General features: G+C 40.6%; 1 protein-coding gene across 1 annotated transcript in view; it reads right to left on the minus strand.

Annotated features, from left to right (window-relative positions):
- Positions 1-5762: 5762 nt before the first annotated feature.
- Positions 5763-14925, minus strand: part of Lim1 (LIM homeobox 1) — a 42976-nt gene continuing 33813 nt past the window's right edge. Inside the window, exons 4-8 of the mRNA XM_018550932.1 lie at positions 12562-12789; positions 9773-10014; positions 8487-8772; positions 7874-8041; positions 5763-5833 (exon numbers count right to left, since the gene is read on the minus strand). Of these exons, the coding sequence (XP_018406434.1) occupies positions 5763-5833; positions 7874-8041; positions 8487-8772; positions 9773-10014; positions 12562-12789 (995 nt within the window). The remainder of the gene's footprint in view (positions 5834-7873; positions 8042-8486; positions 8773-9772; positions 10015-12561; positions 12790-14925) is intronic.

Below are 14925 nucleotides of genomic sequence, written 5' to 3' on the forward strand. Positions count from 1 at the left end.
ATATTAAAGTATAAATGTACCAATTATAGTATGGACAGTTAGTGGATATGATCCAATTTGTTGGTCAAAGTGTAGTACAAAATTTTATTATAAGTATGAAGATTTTAATGATATGTACGATTCTAAATATATAATAAATTTGTTTATAAAAATTTAATAACACGTTTATTTAGAATCGTACGTATCAGTAAAAACTTATAATATTTAAAGTGTTTTATCACTTCGTCCAACAATTGGTTCGTATTCACTAACTTTACCTCTTACTTCAATTATTTATAAATATTGATAAGAAATTAAATTGTATATAATTTGTATTTTAGTTTCACTTGACATAAGACAATCCTTCTTAATTCTGCGGAGAATTGTCCGATAAAAAAAATGCGTACAGTAAGTCTAAGAGATTCTTAGAATGAATAAACTGTGCGATTTCATAACTGCACAATTTGTACCAAAGCGACAGCCTTTTAAATTGATCGGGCCATGTCGTAACCAGCGACGGCTTCTTCAAAGCGAATGTTTCGGGGAAGAACTCGAAGAGATTCATGGTCGATACTCCGACGATCGGAGGGGTGGTCCCGGGGGCAAATTCGAAGCTCTGTCGCGTTAATTCGAGCCTGCGACGAAGGCGTCCGCGGTAAGCGGGGCGTGATTTGTATGGCCTCCTTGCATAATGATGACAGACGGGGGGGCTCGTTTTGCGACACGTGCGCAGACACGTGAGCGAGTCGGCGGAGCGCGTTGGACTGTGACACGTCGGCGCTTGGCCCTTGGCCCTGGTACTACCACCCCTTGGGAATCCCTCTTCATCGTCCTGTTCTACATATCTCCTCGAACGTCTCTCTGACGAGTAGATACGCATCGATGAATGTATAACCGGTATTATCGATGATAAGGATAATATTTGTGTGGCAGTTCGCGTCACCGTGAAGGTTATTCTGTGTGAGAACGATTTTAGATATAAAATCTAATGAAGATTCTGCAATCTGTGTTTGTAGGAATCTGTAAAGTGTTAATATTATATTGAAAATTTAAATATCAATAATACGCGCGCGGTAGAAAAAATTTGCTGGCATGGCGTATTTTTTGAAACTGTCGTGATAAACAACAAAATGTTAATCACTATATAATAGCCAAAAGTAAAAAAAAAATTCAAGTGTGTAAAAAGTTTTGTTATTACTTGTAAAATTATTAGGATGTATAAGGAAAAGTTTCCGCGCATTTTTGACAATTTTTCTTTATCAAAATAAAATGAATGGTACAATGTATGTTAATCAGAGTATTTATATCATCGTTCTCTACCACCTTTCAGACAGAATACCACATTGAAAGTCCTCCTTCAACACATGCATACAATTTATCTATCGATATGCGCGGGAACTTTACCTACACCTTAATATTTATATGTAGTTAAACAAAATTCACTCGTAAACTCAATAAAATCGGTTGCCTGCTTAATATATTGCAAGAAAGTTCAAATTTACTTTCGTAATAATTTGAACTTTGAAATCATGACGGCTAATTAACTTTCGATAATCGCGGTAGAATTTGGTGGGATTTAATCAGATTTTTATTCTGTTGATACATGATATATTGTATATAAGTGCGTAAGAATGCGGTCGGCTTACACTTTCACCATTTTCTTACTTCGTGTAAACGAGGGTAATAGAAGAACACAAGGATACGCGAAAATCGGGGGTGCGAACCCCTCGGGACGGTTTGTCCCTGCAGGACTCCCGCGGGAGACATGGTAGTTCCTGGGGTACGGAGGCGGGCCACACATCTGTCGAATCTCCCGAGAGATATCCCGCAGAAGACGCGCAGGATACACGTATTACACGGAACGCCGATGCCTCCGTCGACATCGTTACATCGCATGTTACATTGCATGTGCTCGATTCTCTGGGTAGATTACACCCCATACTTTCGCCACATGGACAGTTAAAGGGAATGGCGCGCGAAAATTTTCTGGAGAATAAGGCGCTTTTAATGACATTACATTATTCATTTTACAAAGACATATATCGATAAAAAAAAAGAACTTATTGACAAAATTGTTCACTAAAAATGTGTAAATATAATGCATACTCTCTCTCTCTAAATAAAATACAATTAAATATTATTTCTTCGTGTAAAAAAGATTTCATAGAAAATAAATGGAAAAAAAAATAAAAAATGCGTTTTCCTTAAAAAAAAAAAACGTTTCATAAAAAATAAAAAAGTACAACTGATGTTCATAAATAATGAAGAGTAATGTTACGCGAGGGATTTTTAAAAAATTTTTTGGAGAAATCGATTCTTTAAAATAAACAGGAAGGATCGTAAATCCTTCTGTTCTTAGTCGATCCTCGATCTTCAGATTTTAAATGAAATTCTTGCCGGTGCTCCTGTTCTAAACGAAACCTCGTTATCGTTCGTGCGCAGTCGTAAACTACGACATGGGACCACCGACTCTGTACACACACTTAGCGGATGCACTTGCAACAAGCACCAGGGGCAGGAGCTTGTGTATACACGTTGTGTACGCGAAGCACATGGGGACATGTACGCGGCGGCATCGTTGGCTGCCCCAGCGGAGCCGTGTCGAGGATACGACGTGGAGAACGTCCGTCCGATCCCCGGGGGGCCGCAGAAACACATCAAAATCGAATTCACCAGATGTCCAGGCCGATGCGAGACGCACCCTTCTCTTTCCCTTGCCTCGGGACACGAGGATGTCGCACCCGCTAACGACGTTCGGGGCGATGTCGGTCGCAGATGCGTTTACGACCGGCGATTTGGGGAAGGAAAAGGATTCGACTCGCCACCTGAGCTCGGCCGTCCTTCGGCAAGGGCACCTTCCTCTGGGAGAGAAGAAAAAGGAAAAGACGTGGACGAATGTAACTGAAAATTTCATTCAAAATAGCCACGATAATAATAAACTTAATTATTAGGTTTAGTTAAACGGATGACTTACTTTAACAATTAGAAGATTCGACAATTGCAAAATTTTTTCAGTTAAAGATATAAATTGTTAATGTAAAGATATATTAGATTTTTTAACTCAATGATTTTCTCGCGTTACCTCTCTCTTTAGTTTATATTTTAAATAATATACACTTTGTTAATTCATATTTAAATTTTTTGAAGATATTATTTAAAATATTTTTACAAGAAAAAAAGAGAAAGATTTAGAAACTATAAAATTCAATTAACTCGCATTTAAATTTAACTATGGATTCGATATCAATCAAGTTTTTTATCACAATAAAAGAGAATGCAGAGTATAGACATTATTTCAAAAAAAATATAAACCACGACGTGTAAAATAAGAAATGCTGTGGAATGTAAATGTCGTATTTAACGAAATTTCAACGGAATTTCAACGATGGATTTGCAAGCGGGATATGGCGCCGTTGTTGTAATTCTGTTACGTCATCATATGCGGCGAGCGTGTACCTGCTTTTCGCTTTGAATTTTTTCGCGCACGTCATTCCGGTATTTAGCCGGATTGCCTTTTGAATAAGTCCAACGCGCTTTTTGACGCGCGAAAAAAGCGCACGCTGTGTTAACCGGTCGACGCGACGTAGGTACACACACACACACACACACACACATTTAGCGTAGCGTAACGTAATGCACAGCGTAATGTGGCACGGTTGATTGGCGGCATATAAACGCGACAACTGCACGCGAAAGCTGCGCCCAAAAGCATATGCAAATATACACAAGAAATCTGACACAATTTATAAACTCTACATGTCTCTCTCGAATATATGAGAGAAGAATTGATTTCGATTTAAAATGGAGAGTCATCGCAAAATTTCTCGGATCACCGCGATTATTATTTCTCTTCGCGTGGATTTCATCTTTTCAAGCAGGCAAGTCATCTTTGCCACTTGATATCTACGAACACTTTACCGCGTGACAACTAATAATTTCTTCGTCCTGTTTAAAGGCGCGATCTGACGCCGCGCGCTACTAACAGGTATGATAAACTGTCTTCGGTGACTTTCTCTGTGTTTCCCCGATACGTGTGTCGAATCCACAGCGAGGTATCACGTCGCAGCTTATTAGGATAATGCTACTGAAATCGTCGCGATGACAGTGACACGCCGAATGACGTCTGTCTTTGATAATCTGCAAGGAGATCGAAAACGGTGACACGCGCCAGTAAAAAAACGTAAATGATCACTTACCTTATTAACTTCCGTCATCAGGCGGTTTCTTGCAGCCGTCTACCGTTATCTATATCTGATCGCTGTTACACAGATACGCTCTTCTAATTAGCATAAATCGAAGGATCTATCGCGCTAATAATGTTCTTGATCGACCAATTGCAATCAATATTAACGCAGTTATTGAAGCGACAGATTTTAAGTAAAGAATATCAGGTCTAGATTTTACGAATTATTCGACTGTACTACGAATGAGATTTTCGTAAGGACGAGTAATATATAGAAAATATATTATTAGATAATTATTAAATAATATTATTTGGCATCTCATTGGATTAATTTCTTAATCGTCTAATTTTCTTTTGTATCTTGTGATTAAAATAGAATTAATAAACGAGTGGACCATTCTCGCTAAACAAATAATAAATTATGTGTCATTAATCATCATTAGTCAAATTCCACTGTCCTACGCAACGTCATTCGCTCAGTCGAAGGAAAACTATCGCGCGTCGGTCAGAAGGAAATGAAATGCACAGCTCCGGTATACGGAAATACGAGGTGGTTTATTATAATAGTATTTATAATCGTTATGCGTCGCGGCGGCGCATCTCTTTCTCGATCTGTCTTACGCTCGATGTTGTTGCGTCATAATATACATATATATTGTGACTATGTGTTGCATCACAGTATACATATATATATATATATTTTTTTTACTTTCTGTGGCGTAAGTTCGCGAAGGAAGTCCAGCCGTCTCGAGCAAATCGGCACGCGCGCATTTTAGCAAAGAGAGAGAATAGAGTGTGTTTTCTGAGTGTTCCTCGTGTATTTACATCGATTTCGCCGCTCTTAACAGATACAAATTACACGTTTCCTATTTATATTTATACTTTAATGATAATATTAGTACAGCGCGTGTCCAAGTGTGTGGATACGTGTATCCGTGTATCTGTTCGTATGCACGTGTGACGTTGCATGTAAAATGTGTATACGTGTCTAGCGATCAGTGTACGCGTGTCTTTATCAGGTGTACAACAGCAGATATCTACAGGGTGTCTCCAAAATAACGTCGAGAAAAGAAAATAAACAACAGGGAGGGGTACAATATTACACGATAGGGACATCTTCGAATTTTATACACAATAATAATAATCAATAATTAATAATATTAATAATAATGAAAATAGTAACGTCTCGGCGTCGCGGCGCCGAGGTGCGTAATCAATAGCGATAATAAGCGTCGACCGTGCGTCGACGACGATAACCGTGAATCGAGGCGCGCGCGGACAGACGCTTCATATCTATATCTTACACAAAGAACCGAGTCGATATTTCTCACGACTCGGTCGCAATCGCGAAACGGAAACAATGGAAAGGACAGGGACGAAAAGAACCGGGAAAACTGGGGAGTAGGTAGGAAAGCAACGAAGCGCTGAGCTTTCCGTCGCCCTCCGGACTCGAATGCTGCGGACTCCGCAGTCGCAGCCGCAGCAACCGTCGTCGCCGTCGCCGTTCCTCGCTCTCGCTCTCGCGCTTCGGCGGCGCGTTCTCGCGATCCCGTTCGGTTTTAGGCGCGCGGGCGGAATTGTTATTATCATAAAAGGGACGTTAATTAAAACTCGTACTACCAGGCGAGCCCTTCGCTCTGCATCTGGTGCGAGGATTACCCTGCCCTCCACCTGGGAACAAGCGAACGCGCACGGCGTCGATGCCAATTAAGATTTAAATCCCACAGCGCGTAGTGCAACGCGACGCGACGGACTCAGCCGGCGGCCGGAAGTCCCGTGAAAGTCGGCGAGACAATCCGCCGCCGGCAGTTTATAAATATTAACGCGATCTCCGATAGCTGCACTACGCTTTATATATCTCATCGTTGTTGCATCTTTTAAATAAAAACGACTGCCACCGACTCCTCTTTTTGTCTTATCTATTGCATGCATGCCATATCTGTCATACAAGACAGCAAAAAAAAGTCTAGGTCAGTTTTATTTTGAATAATAAAAATTCTTAAATAATTTCATCATAGACAAATACAAATTACTTCTGAATTTACAAAATCGGATTCTCGAATGTATTAAAATTGTTGAAAGTCCCGAATAACTAAATATTTAAAATAATCCAAAGCAATTTGATATACGTTGAATCCATCGATAGTTCTAAAACGCGAATATTATCAGATATAAATAATAAATGTCTATATGAACTACCTAATTATTGATACGTAAATAATATATATATTAGGCAATAATATGATTCGCGAACAATTGAAATGTACTTACCAGTTAATTGCAAACGTTAAGTTGAGGCGGACTTAAAATCCAGACGCGAAAAGTTTGCAAATTAATTTTGTTGGTAAGTACATTCCAATTGCTTATAAATTATATCTAATCGAATTACAGATATATTTAGCAACAACCCCACAGACAAGCTCATATAGGCATCTTATTTGATTTATTCTTGGAGGCGTAAAACTATTTTTATTTATATTTGAATCGAATATTATCATTCTCGAGCAAAACAATAGGTTGCTATAAAGTTAAAGTGACATAAAAATGACTTAACAATCATTTTGACCCACTTCAACGACATTTTGATGTAACTATGACTTTTTGTTCCGCTTAGGATTATTTTTTACAAATATTTTTTATATTATAACGTAACATTTTGCTGTCATATACATATTTTAATGAGTAATAGATAAAAGTATCACTTGCGAAATTTTCGAAGTTGATTTCAGGCTGCCAGAAGCCACGTTAATCACGTTAAACGCTATTTTATACGTACTATGGTTATTAATGCGACTATCACTAACTGCACTTTCCTCGACGAATTAATAACGTGCATATATATGTGCAATTTGATTGATACGCCGGTGACAGTCGAATAAGACGCATATGCGTATCTGACGCGCGTTAGAAAATGTGAATTTCAGTTAGACGTATCGCAAAAGGTCACGCCAGGTGATTGCCAGATCTCAATTATCCATACGACAGGCTCAGAAAGAAATGACATTCACGCTGCTGTAGTGCAACTTTGTTGTAGAAAATTCTAGTCGACTAGAAATCTCTCTCGTGCGCGCGTCTTTCGTGCACGAAATAACATCGCGACGGTACGTGAATATAATAAGCGCGATGCTGCACGATAAAAATGATACCGTGTGCGAAAGGTTAAACAGTAACGTATAATTTTCATTTCAACGTGAAATGTTGAATAGCGTGAAACAGTTTCAATTCGATATCGCGAGACTAAAGCGTTCCTAATTAACACGACACGGCAACAGAGATATGTATAATAAATCGTCACGAATAATCGTCACGAAGCAGGCAAAGTGAACGTTATATAATCTTTTTCTCGACTACTGATCTGTGCGTATACTATCGAAAATGAAATTGAAAAAAAAAAAATCAAGACAGACGTTAATATACATTTACATAGAGAGAAAAGATATTGATGTTTAATTCGGAGGAAAAAAGTTACTCGACGTTTTTCTCTATAAAGAAACGACCTGTGCGGAATATTATTCTTTAGTGCGAGAAGCAGGTCGATCTCCTTCAAGCGCTTGCGAGTTAATGGTTGCCGCCGCATCGCGAAAACAACGCTAATAAATCGGCGCGAGCGCAAACATAAAGTCCGCTCGCGGGCAGACCCAAGGTAGATCGGCGATCGCGATTCGGCCGATTTTCGGTGGTAATGGTTCGGAGGGGATATTTCCCTCTTACCTGAAGGTGCCAGGAACTCTCCGGGGCTGCCGCCGGTGGGCGCAGGGGGCCCCTGCCCGGGGGGCCCCGTGAGAAATTCCGGAGGGCCGCCCCCCGCACCCGGAGGTGGGTATTCCCCTGCCACCGCCACTGCGGCTGCCATGCCCGCTAAACTGGCCGGGTCCAAGCCTGTCAGAAACAGATTACGTACTGCTCTCAGAGGGGATCTCGTATCCGCTCGGCCATCTCCGAAACCGGCTGTCATAATTATCGCGGGGGCCTACCTACTTGATTCGAGGTTTATTATAATTACGCGAGATTCCGGGACTAGGCTCTCCGGGCTTCGTCTTTCGTAGAGATCGACCGTTTTTTACTTAAAGTTTTTGTGATCGAGACAAAAGCCCCATGATTAATAAAACAGTGGAGTTTCTATGCAGAAATTCGATTTTAAAAGACACCAAAAAAATTTTGATGAAATATTTACGTAACACAAGAGACGAATTCGATACTTTTCAAGTTTCCGCGTCGACTCTAGTCTTGCATTTTTCTGCCTCAAACGCAATACTAGAATTTATCCTAGCTTTAACGTAAAAAATAAAAGGAAAATAATCATCGGTGATGGCAGAAGATTCACCTGGATTTCCCGTACCGGCAAAATGCGGTCCATGTGGATGCGGGGGCGGATGCGCGCCGAAGAACTCGTGATGGAAGGCCACCGGGCCGCCGTAGCCGAATTCGAACTTGTCCGGGCCGAAATACGGGAAACCGGGCGGTGGTCCATCCTCGCCTCCGAGGGCGCCTGGATTTAGATTCAGCGGGAACCCGCGCATCTTACGCGAGCCCCCGAAGAAGGGGTTCCTGCCCATCGACGTCAGCTGCTTCAACCTGCGCTCCTTGCTCCTCTTGTTCTGGAACCAGACCTGAAACCAGCGAACCGGCCGCCTCTTTAATCGCTGAATTATTTAACGATCATCTCCCTTTCCTTCGCTGCCTTTTGATTTTGAGCGCACGGTTGTTTTACAATATAAAGTGCTCTAAGAATGGATATTATAGTATGAGAGTTTTTAAAAAATGTAAAAAAATATATTCAAGTCATCAATTTCTCTTTATTGTTTCCCGTTTCTTATATTTCATCACTGCTGCATATATAAACAGGCATAGAGTTTTGAAAGAATATGGGTCTTAAAACATGCGATTCTTAGTCCATTTTATTTTAAGATTCTTTTACATTCTAGGACATGAGAAAATCGTGGTAAATAATTTTTTATCGATTATATATTGTAAATTAACCGACGATCTTCTGTTGCAAAATTATTTCTCGGTAAGTAATATGACGTGCCGAGTGAATTATTCTGCGGCAAATGGTTTGTCTCGACGCGGTTTTTTTCCCTACTTGTGATGGCGAAGGATTTCTGAGCGTTGCATCGCTCTTAACAGCGATTTAGATGCCAGCCGCATAAAAGCGCCGCCGATAGCACGAATCGCGATTCACTTCGATATAAATAGCAATTTTCTTCATAAGCTAGAGAATCGAATGCCTGAGTAGCAAGTCTCGGAACAAAAACTGACATAGTAAGGGAAAAACGAGGAAATTATTGTTCTTATTTATCATTAAAATATAATTATTTTTTATTATTAAATTATCAACTCCAATCTAATTAAAGGTTTTTTAAGTGTATTTGTAAAAGTGTAACAAAATATATAATATACGAGTAATAAAATTGTTCCCTTCATTTCGTGCTGGATTTTAATAAAACGCAGATTTTCTTTGTTCATCAAAAGTGATAAAAATATTTAGTTAAATGATAGCGCGATCGACTTTGTAAAGAAACTTTTCGCAAGGAGAAAATAAGTAGATATAATGATAGAGAAACGAGAGAAATTTTAACGCAAATGTGACGAGAGAGACACCTTTCTCACCTGTATGACTCTCATGGGCAAGCCGGTTTCTTTCGCCAATTGCTCCCTGATGTGTCTGGTGGGCTTCGGAGTCGACGAGAAGGCCGTTTTCAAGATCTCCAATTGTTTCGCCTTTATAGTGGTCCGTGGGCCGCGTCGCTTCGAACCGGCGCCGCCGTCGCCGCTGCCACCGCCGGCACCGCCGTCCGGGCTCTTGTTCTCCGTCTGGCTGTCCCTCGTCTCGGGATCGCCGTCCAGGGAACCTTCAACCGATCGAAGCCGAGCTGCCGCATCACAATCGTATGACGATCACCTGGGGCCTATCTCGCGCAAAACTCGCCAACGATCGCCAGCGAAATCAGCCGTTACGAGAAGTTCGTGTCTTTCGCGATAGCGAGTTTCATGTCTGCCCGCTTTAAATACAATATGGCAGGAAACCTAATTCTCGAGAAGATAGGGACATGGACTTTTCTAGGATGACTCGTTCGCTTTCTGTTTCCCGAAATTCCTGAGTCGAGTTGCAGCCGGAATTTTAATAAGTACGTGAAGAACAATTTGTTCTTTTCTAAATTATAGTTTTAGGTGCGTTATATAAATAGGATAATAGATACAATTTATTCCGTAAAACGAAAGTAAAGATAAATTGCCCGGTAATCGCTAGACCTAAATTTCAAAAATTAAGGAACCATTATTTCTAGATCAAAATAATGATTCCTTAATTCTGTATTCTCAAACCCTCAATTTTTAACAGAAACGAGGCTGTCATTTCGCATACGATTTATAGAGACAAGTTACAAAGGTATCGGAATTTCTAAAAAAAAAAAAAAAGCTGACACAATATTTTCAATGTTACGCTGCACGTTTGTTATTACTCAGTTGATAGCCGAGAGATAGTCAATTTCTTAATCCCGAACTATGCGTATCCGCTGACGCGTGACTCGTTGGTAACCCAGAAATGACTTGTCATCCTCGGGACACGAGTCATCATTACGTTACGGGAGTTTCTAAGCTACGCCCGTCGAGTTGCGATCTCTCGTACCGCGATGCTAGAGTTAAATTTTTTTGAAAAACGTATTGTCGATCAGAAAGATCAAGAGCCTATCGCGCACAACTAACGGGTGTCTCGAAGCGAATGTTAAAAACAACAGTCTCAATAATAGTATAATATATATGTAAAACGACGATTATTTTTAATATTAAATAATTTTAACAAATTTCAGAATGCAACGATATAACTAATTTTTTTATAAACACGTTAATTGATCTTTTATCTAACACGTAATTTATAATCCATTAAATTTTTATTTGACCTAAATAAAAAAAGGTCAATTAATGGAAGCCAATGGACATTTCAAGGATTTCAACGCGGACGCGATGGCTTCCCGACAAACGCGCGCGGAGGGATAATCGACTGTAGATTCGTCGAGGTAATCGTAGCTGAGAGGCCACGCGGTAGGTCTAGGACACCCCGTGTATCCCGGTATCTTCATCGGTCGGATCGAGGTAACAACAATCGGAGCCAATCCCCCGGAAGCGATGCGAAACCCCCATCGGATTATCGTGGCTGCTGCCGCGCGCGCACGCTGAAAGCCGTACCCCACACATACGCGTGCACATTGCATAGTATGTCACCACACACGCGTATGTATAAGTCCCCGGCTCTCCACGGTAATCTATACACTACACGTATATGTGTATACCGGGTAGGTCTTAACCGCGGGACAAAGAAAATGTTTGGACAGTGTCACACCGCACTACGGGGGCCACCCCTCGTGAAGACGTCCATTCCCTCCTTTCCGCCACGATCGGGGGCAACGAGGCTCTTGTATTGCGTGGTTGTATGAGACTCGTGCGAGGGTGAAGCTAGTTGGTGTATGGCTAAAGGACCGATTGTTATGTGCGCGATAAAAGAGCAGGAGCGATATAATGGGCTCGAGACAGCTCCTGGGCGAAGCCCTCAGCGATTTTGTGACGTCGCGATGCCGCGGATACGTATTCGCAAGGTTTCCAAGGATGACGTGGTGACACGTGGTTCCGAGGGTAGCCCTATCAAGTCGCTAATCGATTGCTCTTGATCGCGTACTGTGGGGTAACTTACGGCGTGTGAATATCATCTTATAGTTAGTTTGCTTGCACTTTGCTAATATATAAGTACCACGCGCGTACGTGATACATACGGAATGTCTAATCACTGTAATCGAGATGACAGCTTAGATATTTCACGCGTGCACTTTGCCCTTTACGCTTGGCTGCGCGATATTGACTTTCGTTTACGATCCTTCACTACTTTTCTTTTTTGCGAGATTTATCTTTCGTCTTTTGCGTTTGACGTAATAAAGACGTTTTCTTGTTTTACTCAGAGGCAGTCTATGCTGCGTAAAACTGTCTGTATCGTAAAAACATGTATCTCCATTTTGCAATATTTATATCGCTTACACACATCGCTTATAAATGCGATTAAAGAGATTAAAGAGAACTTTCCAAGCTATTCACAAAGAAATATTTATAGCGCCTAGCTATCGGGTAACCAAAAAAATCTATTCTTTTTCAAAAACTAATAGAATTTTATTTTATTTATCAAAGTAATAGGATTTTCTCTAAAAGGTTTCCAGCTTATGAGAATAATCGATTTAACTTAACACAAGATTCTTTACAGATTCTTGCGCATAACTGCACTACTCTCTGCCACACAAAATAATTCTCGTAAATAATTTTTTTTTCCAAAAGAAAATTGCACGAGAGAAAACTTTTTTATTACGCTATTAAGTATTTCATATTGCTTTATCTTCAGCAAGTGAGTCAGGACTTACCTTGATCCTCGGAGTCCTCCTGCTTACAGGGATCGCTACCGAGAGGTAGTTCGCCACCGTGGCCGACGGTCTGGTCACCAGGACCACCCGAGCCAATGTTATGGGTCCCGAGGTGAGCACCACGTACGGCCGGATCGTGATGATGATGGTGAGCACTACCGTCCTCGTCCTCGTCTTCCGATCCTGAGCCCATCAGCGAGTCTCCGCCTGCCGACAGGTTGGACGGTTCTGCTCGTGAACGACGCGAGACACCGGCCTTTTTAATAACATCGACCAACAAACTGCTGATTTCGAAAATAACAATTGCGACAGTTTTTATTCGGGTATCGTCGCAGCTCGCTCGCTTGCACAGAAGCATCTCAATTGCCATCAACAAGATTCTTCAAACAATAAGTTTGTCTACGTTGCTTGAAATCTTCAAAAGCTTTTTGCACTTAAAATTATCATTAAGAATAGAGAAAGAAAAGATACTGATTGTGAGTGCAAAAAAATGCAAACAATGCGAACAGATTTAAGGGTTGCCAGAAATTTTTCATCCTAAAATTTCACAACTTTTTCATGATTTTCCTAACCATTTTCAATTTCTCTGGTGGCATTTCTATGATTTTCAGTTTTGTGACTTGCTAATGATAATGGTCTTTGAAGTTATATATTGTATAGCTACATATATCACATAAAAGATTAAAAACTTTTACAAGATAGTAAAAAAATTTATCTTATTTTCTAATAGAACAGTTATTTTCTTAGTGCTTCTGTGCAACTGCGAAATTGTTCAAAATCAGCGGTTGAATTTTTAGAGAGCATGCAAGAACAAATTACAGATTGTCGTGATATGGATATTATTAATATTCAAGTGAGTATAGTTCCATTTAAGTAATTAAGTAAAAATCTTAATTAATGTTCTGTTAAAAGTTTCGCTTGAAACAATGAGACATCTGAACGAGATGGAATCGATTAATCTTCGATATTACGATCGATTGACATTTACGTATCATACATTTATGTATAGAATGATTAAAAATGAGTTATTCGCATATTGACGTAATTATTCTACGATTTATCAAGAGATAGTAATTGCACTTTATTGACAGAAAGTATAATAATAATGTATAACATCGCGATATGTAAATTAATATTCTGTATTCGAAAACTTTAAGAAGCGCATTCAAACAATTACATATTTCTGTTCGGGCGTAATTAAATTGCAACTATCTCAATTTTAAAGTACGTGCGAGCGGCAAGTAGCGCATTGAAAGTCAGCTTTTGCCTACCAGATTTAATGGCGGCGTTGCGCACGAAATACTCCCGACGTAACGTATTTTACGACGGGAACCGCCGAAAAAATGGTGTCTCCGGATATTAATCGTCTCTACGAGCATAATTACCGTGCTCTCGTCTCGCGCCGCTGAGAGAGAGAACGATGGCCGCGGATTCGACAACCGGCAAATGGCCGAGCGGATGGCAGAGATTAATGTTGAAAAAGTGTCGGGCATCAAGACGGTCATGTCGCTTAATCATCGGCCCGAAATCATCCTGAAGGCTCGCGTCAACATTCTGCCCCCAGTTGCGCGTCGAATTCGTTCTCCACGCGATGAAGATTTCGAGCAGTACTCCATACCTGCCTCTATTGTTCTCGCCGGTTATCAATAATCAGTAGTTGAGGACGGAGGTAAAAAAATAATCGGTGGTGTTCGTAAAGAAGGTAAAACAGATACCAAAGACATTTATATTACATAATCATCTAATGCATACAACTCAACTAAATATAAATCTATTCATAAATGTATTTGCATACATCACGCTAAGAAAATATCTCTTTTTATATTTTACAGTTATTTTCAGCAATACATTACTACTTTTTGATTTTGTTATTTATATAAATAATAACTTTTATTTGTTATTTTTGATTTTGTCGTTTCGATTTTTACTGCATTTTTTTTTTCTATTGGTTAATTCTTTTCCGTGAAATTTAACTGTAACACGTCGGAACGGATTCGAAAAGAATCATAGAATCTTTCCGCGAAGGCAGCTTCTCGGAGTTGACATTTGACGCGGCTTACGTATTCGTTCCTGCGTCCGCAGGTATACGCCCCAAGAACCCTCGTGTCGCCGACAACAGCGATGACTACGACGACGATGACGACGACGACGACGACGATGCTTCACGCGAAACTCATCGACAGCGAGTCGGCGCGCGGCGCGGCGCGGCGCGACGCGGCTAAGACGTAAATCATTTCGCAGCGCTCTCCCGCGCTCGACGGCTGTCCCACGACATTGTCTCACGTACGGCGGACACACAACGGGATCCATCGGGCCTTCGAGATCCCCGGGAGAAAAAGGCGGCCAGCCAAAGAGAGAGATGAA

This window comes from Cyphomyrmex costatus, unplaced genomic scaffold (assembly GCF_001594065.2).
Source record: "Cyphomyrmex costatus isolate MS0001 unplaced genomic scaffold, Ccosl1.0 scaffold132, whole genome shotgun sequence".
Classification (NCBI taxonomy): Eukaryota; Metazoa; Arthropoda; class Insecta; order Hymenoptera; family Formicidae; genus Cyphomyrmex; species Cyphomyrmex costatus.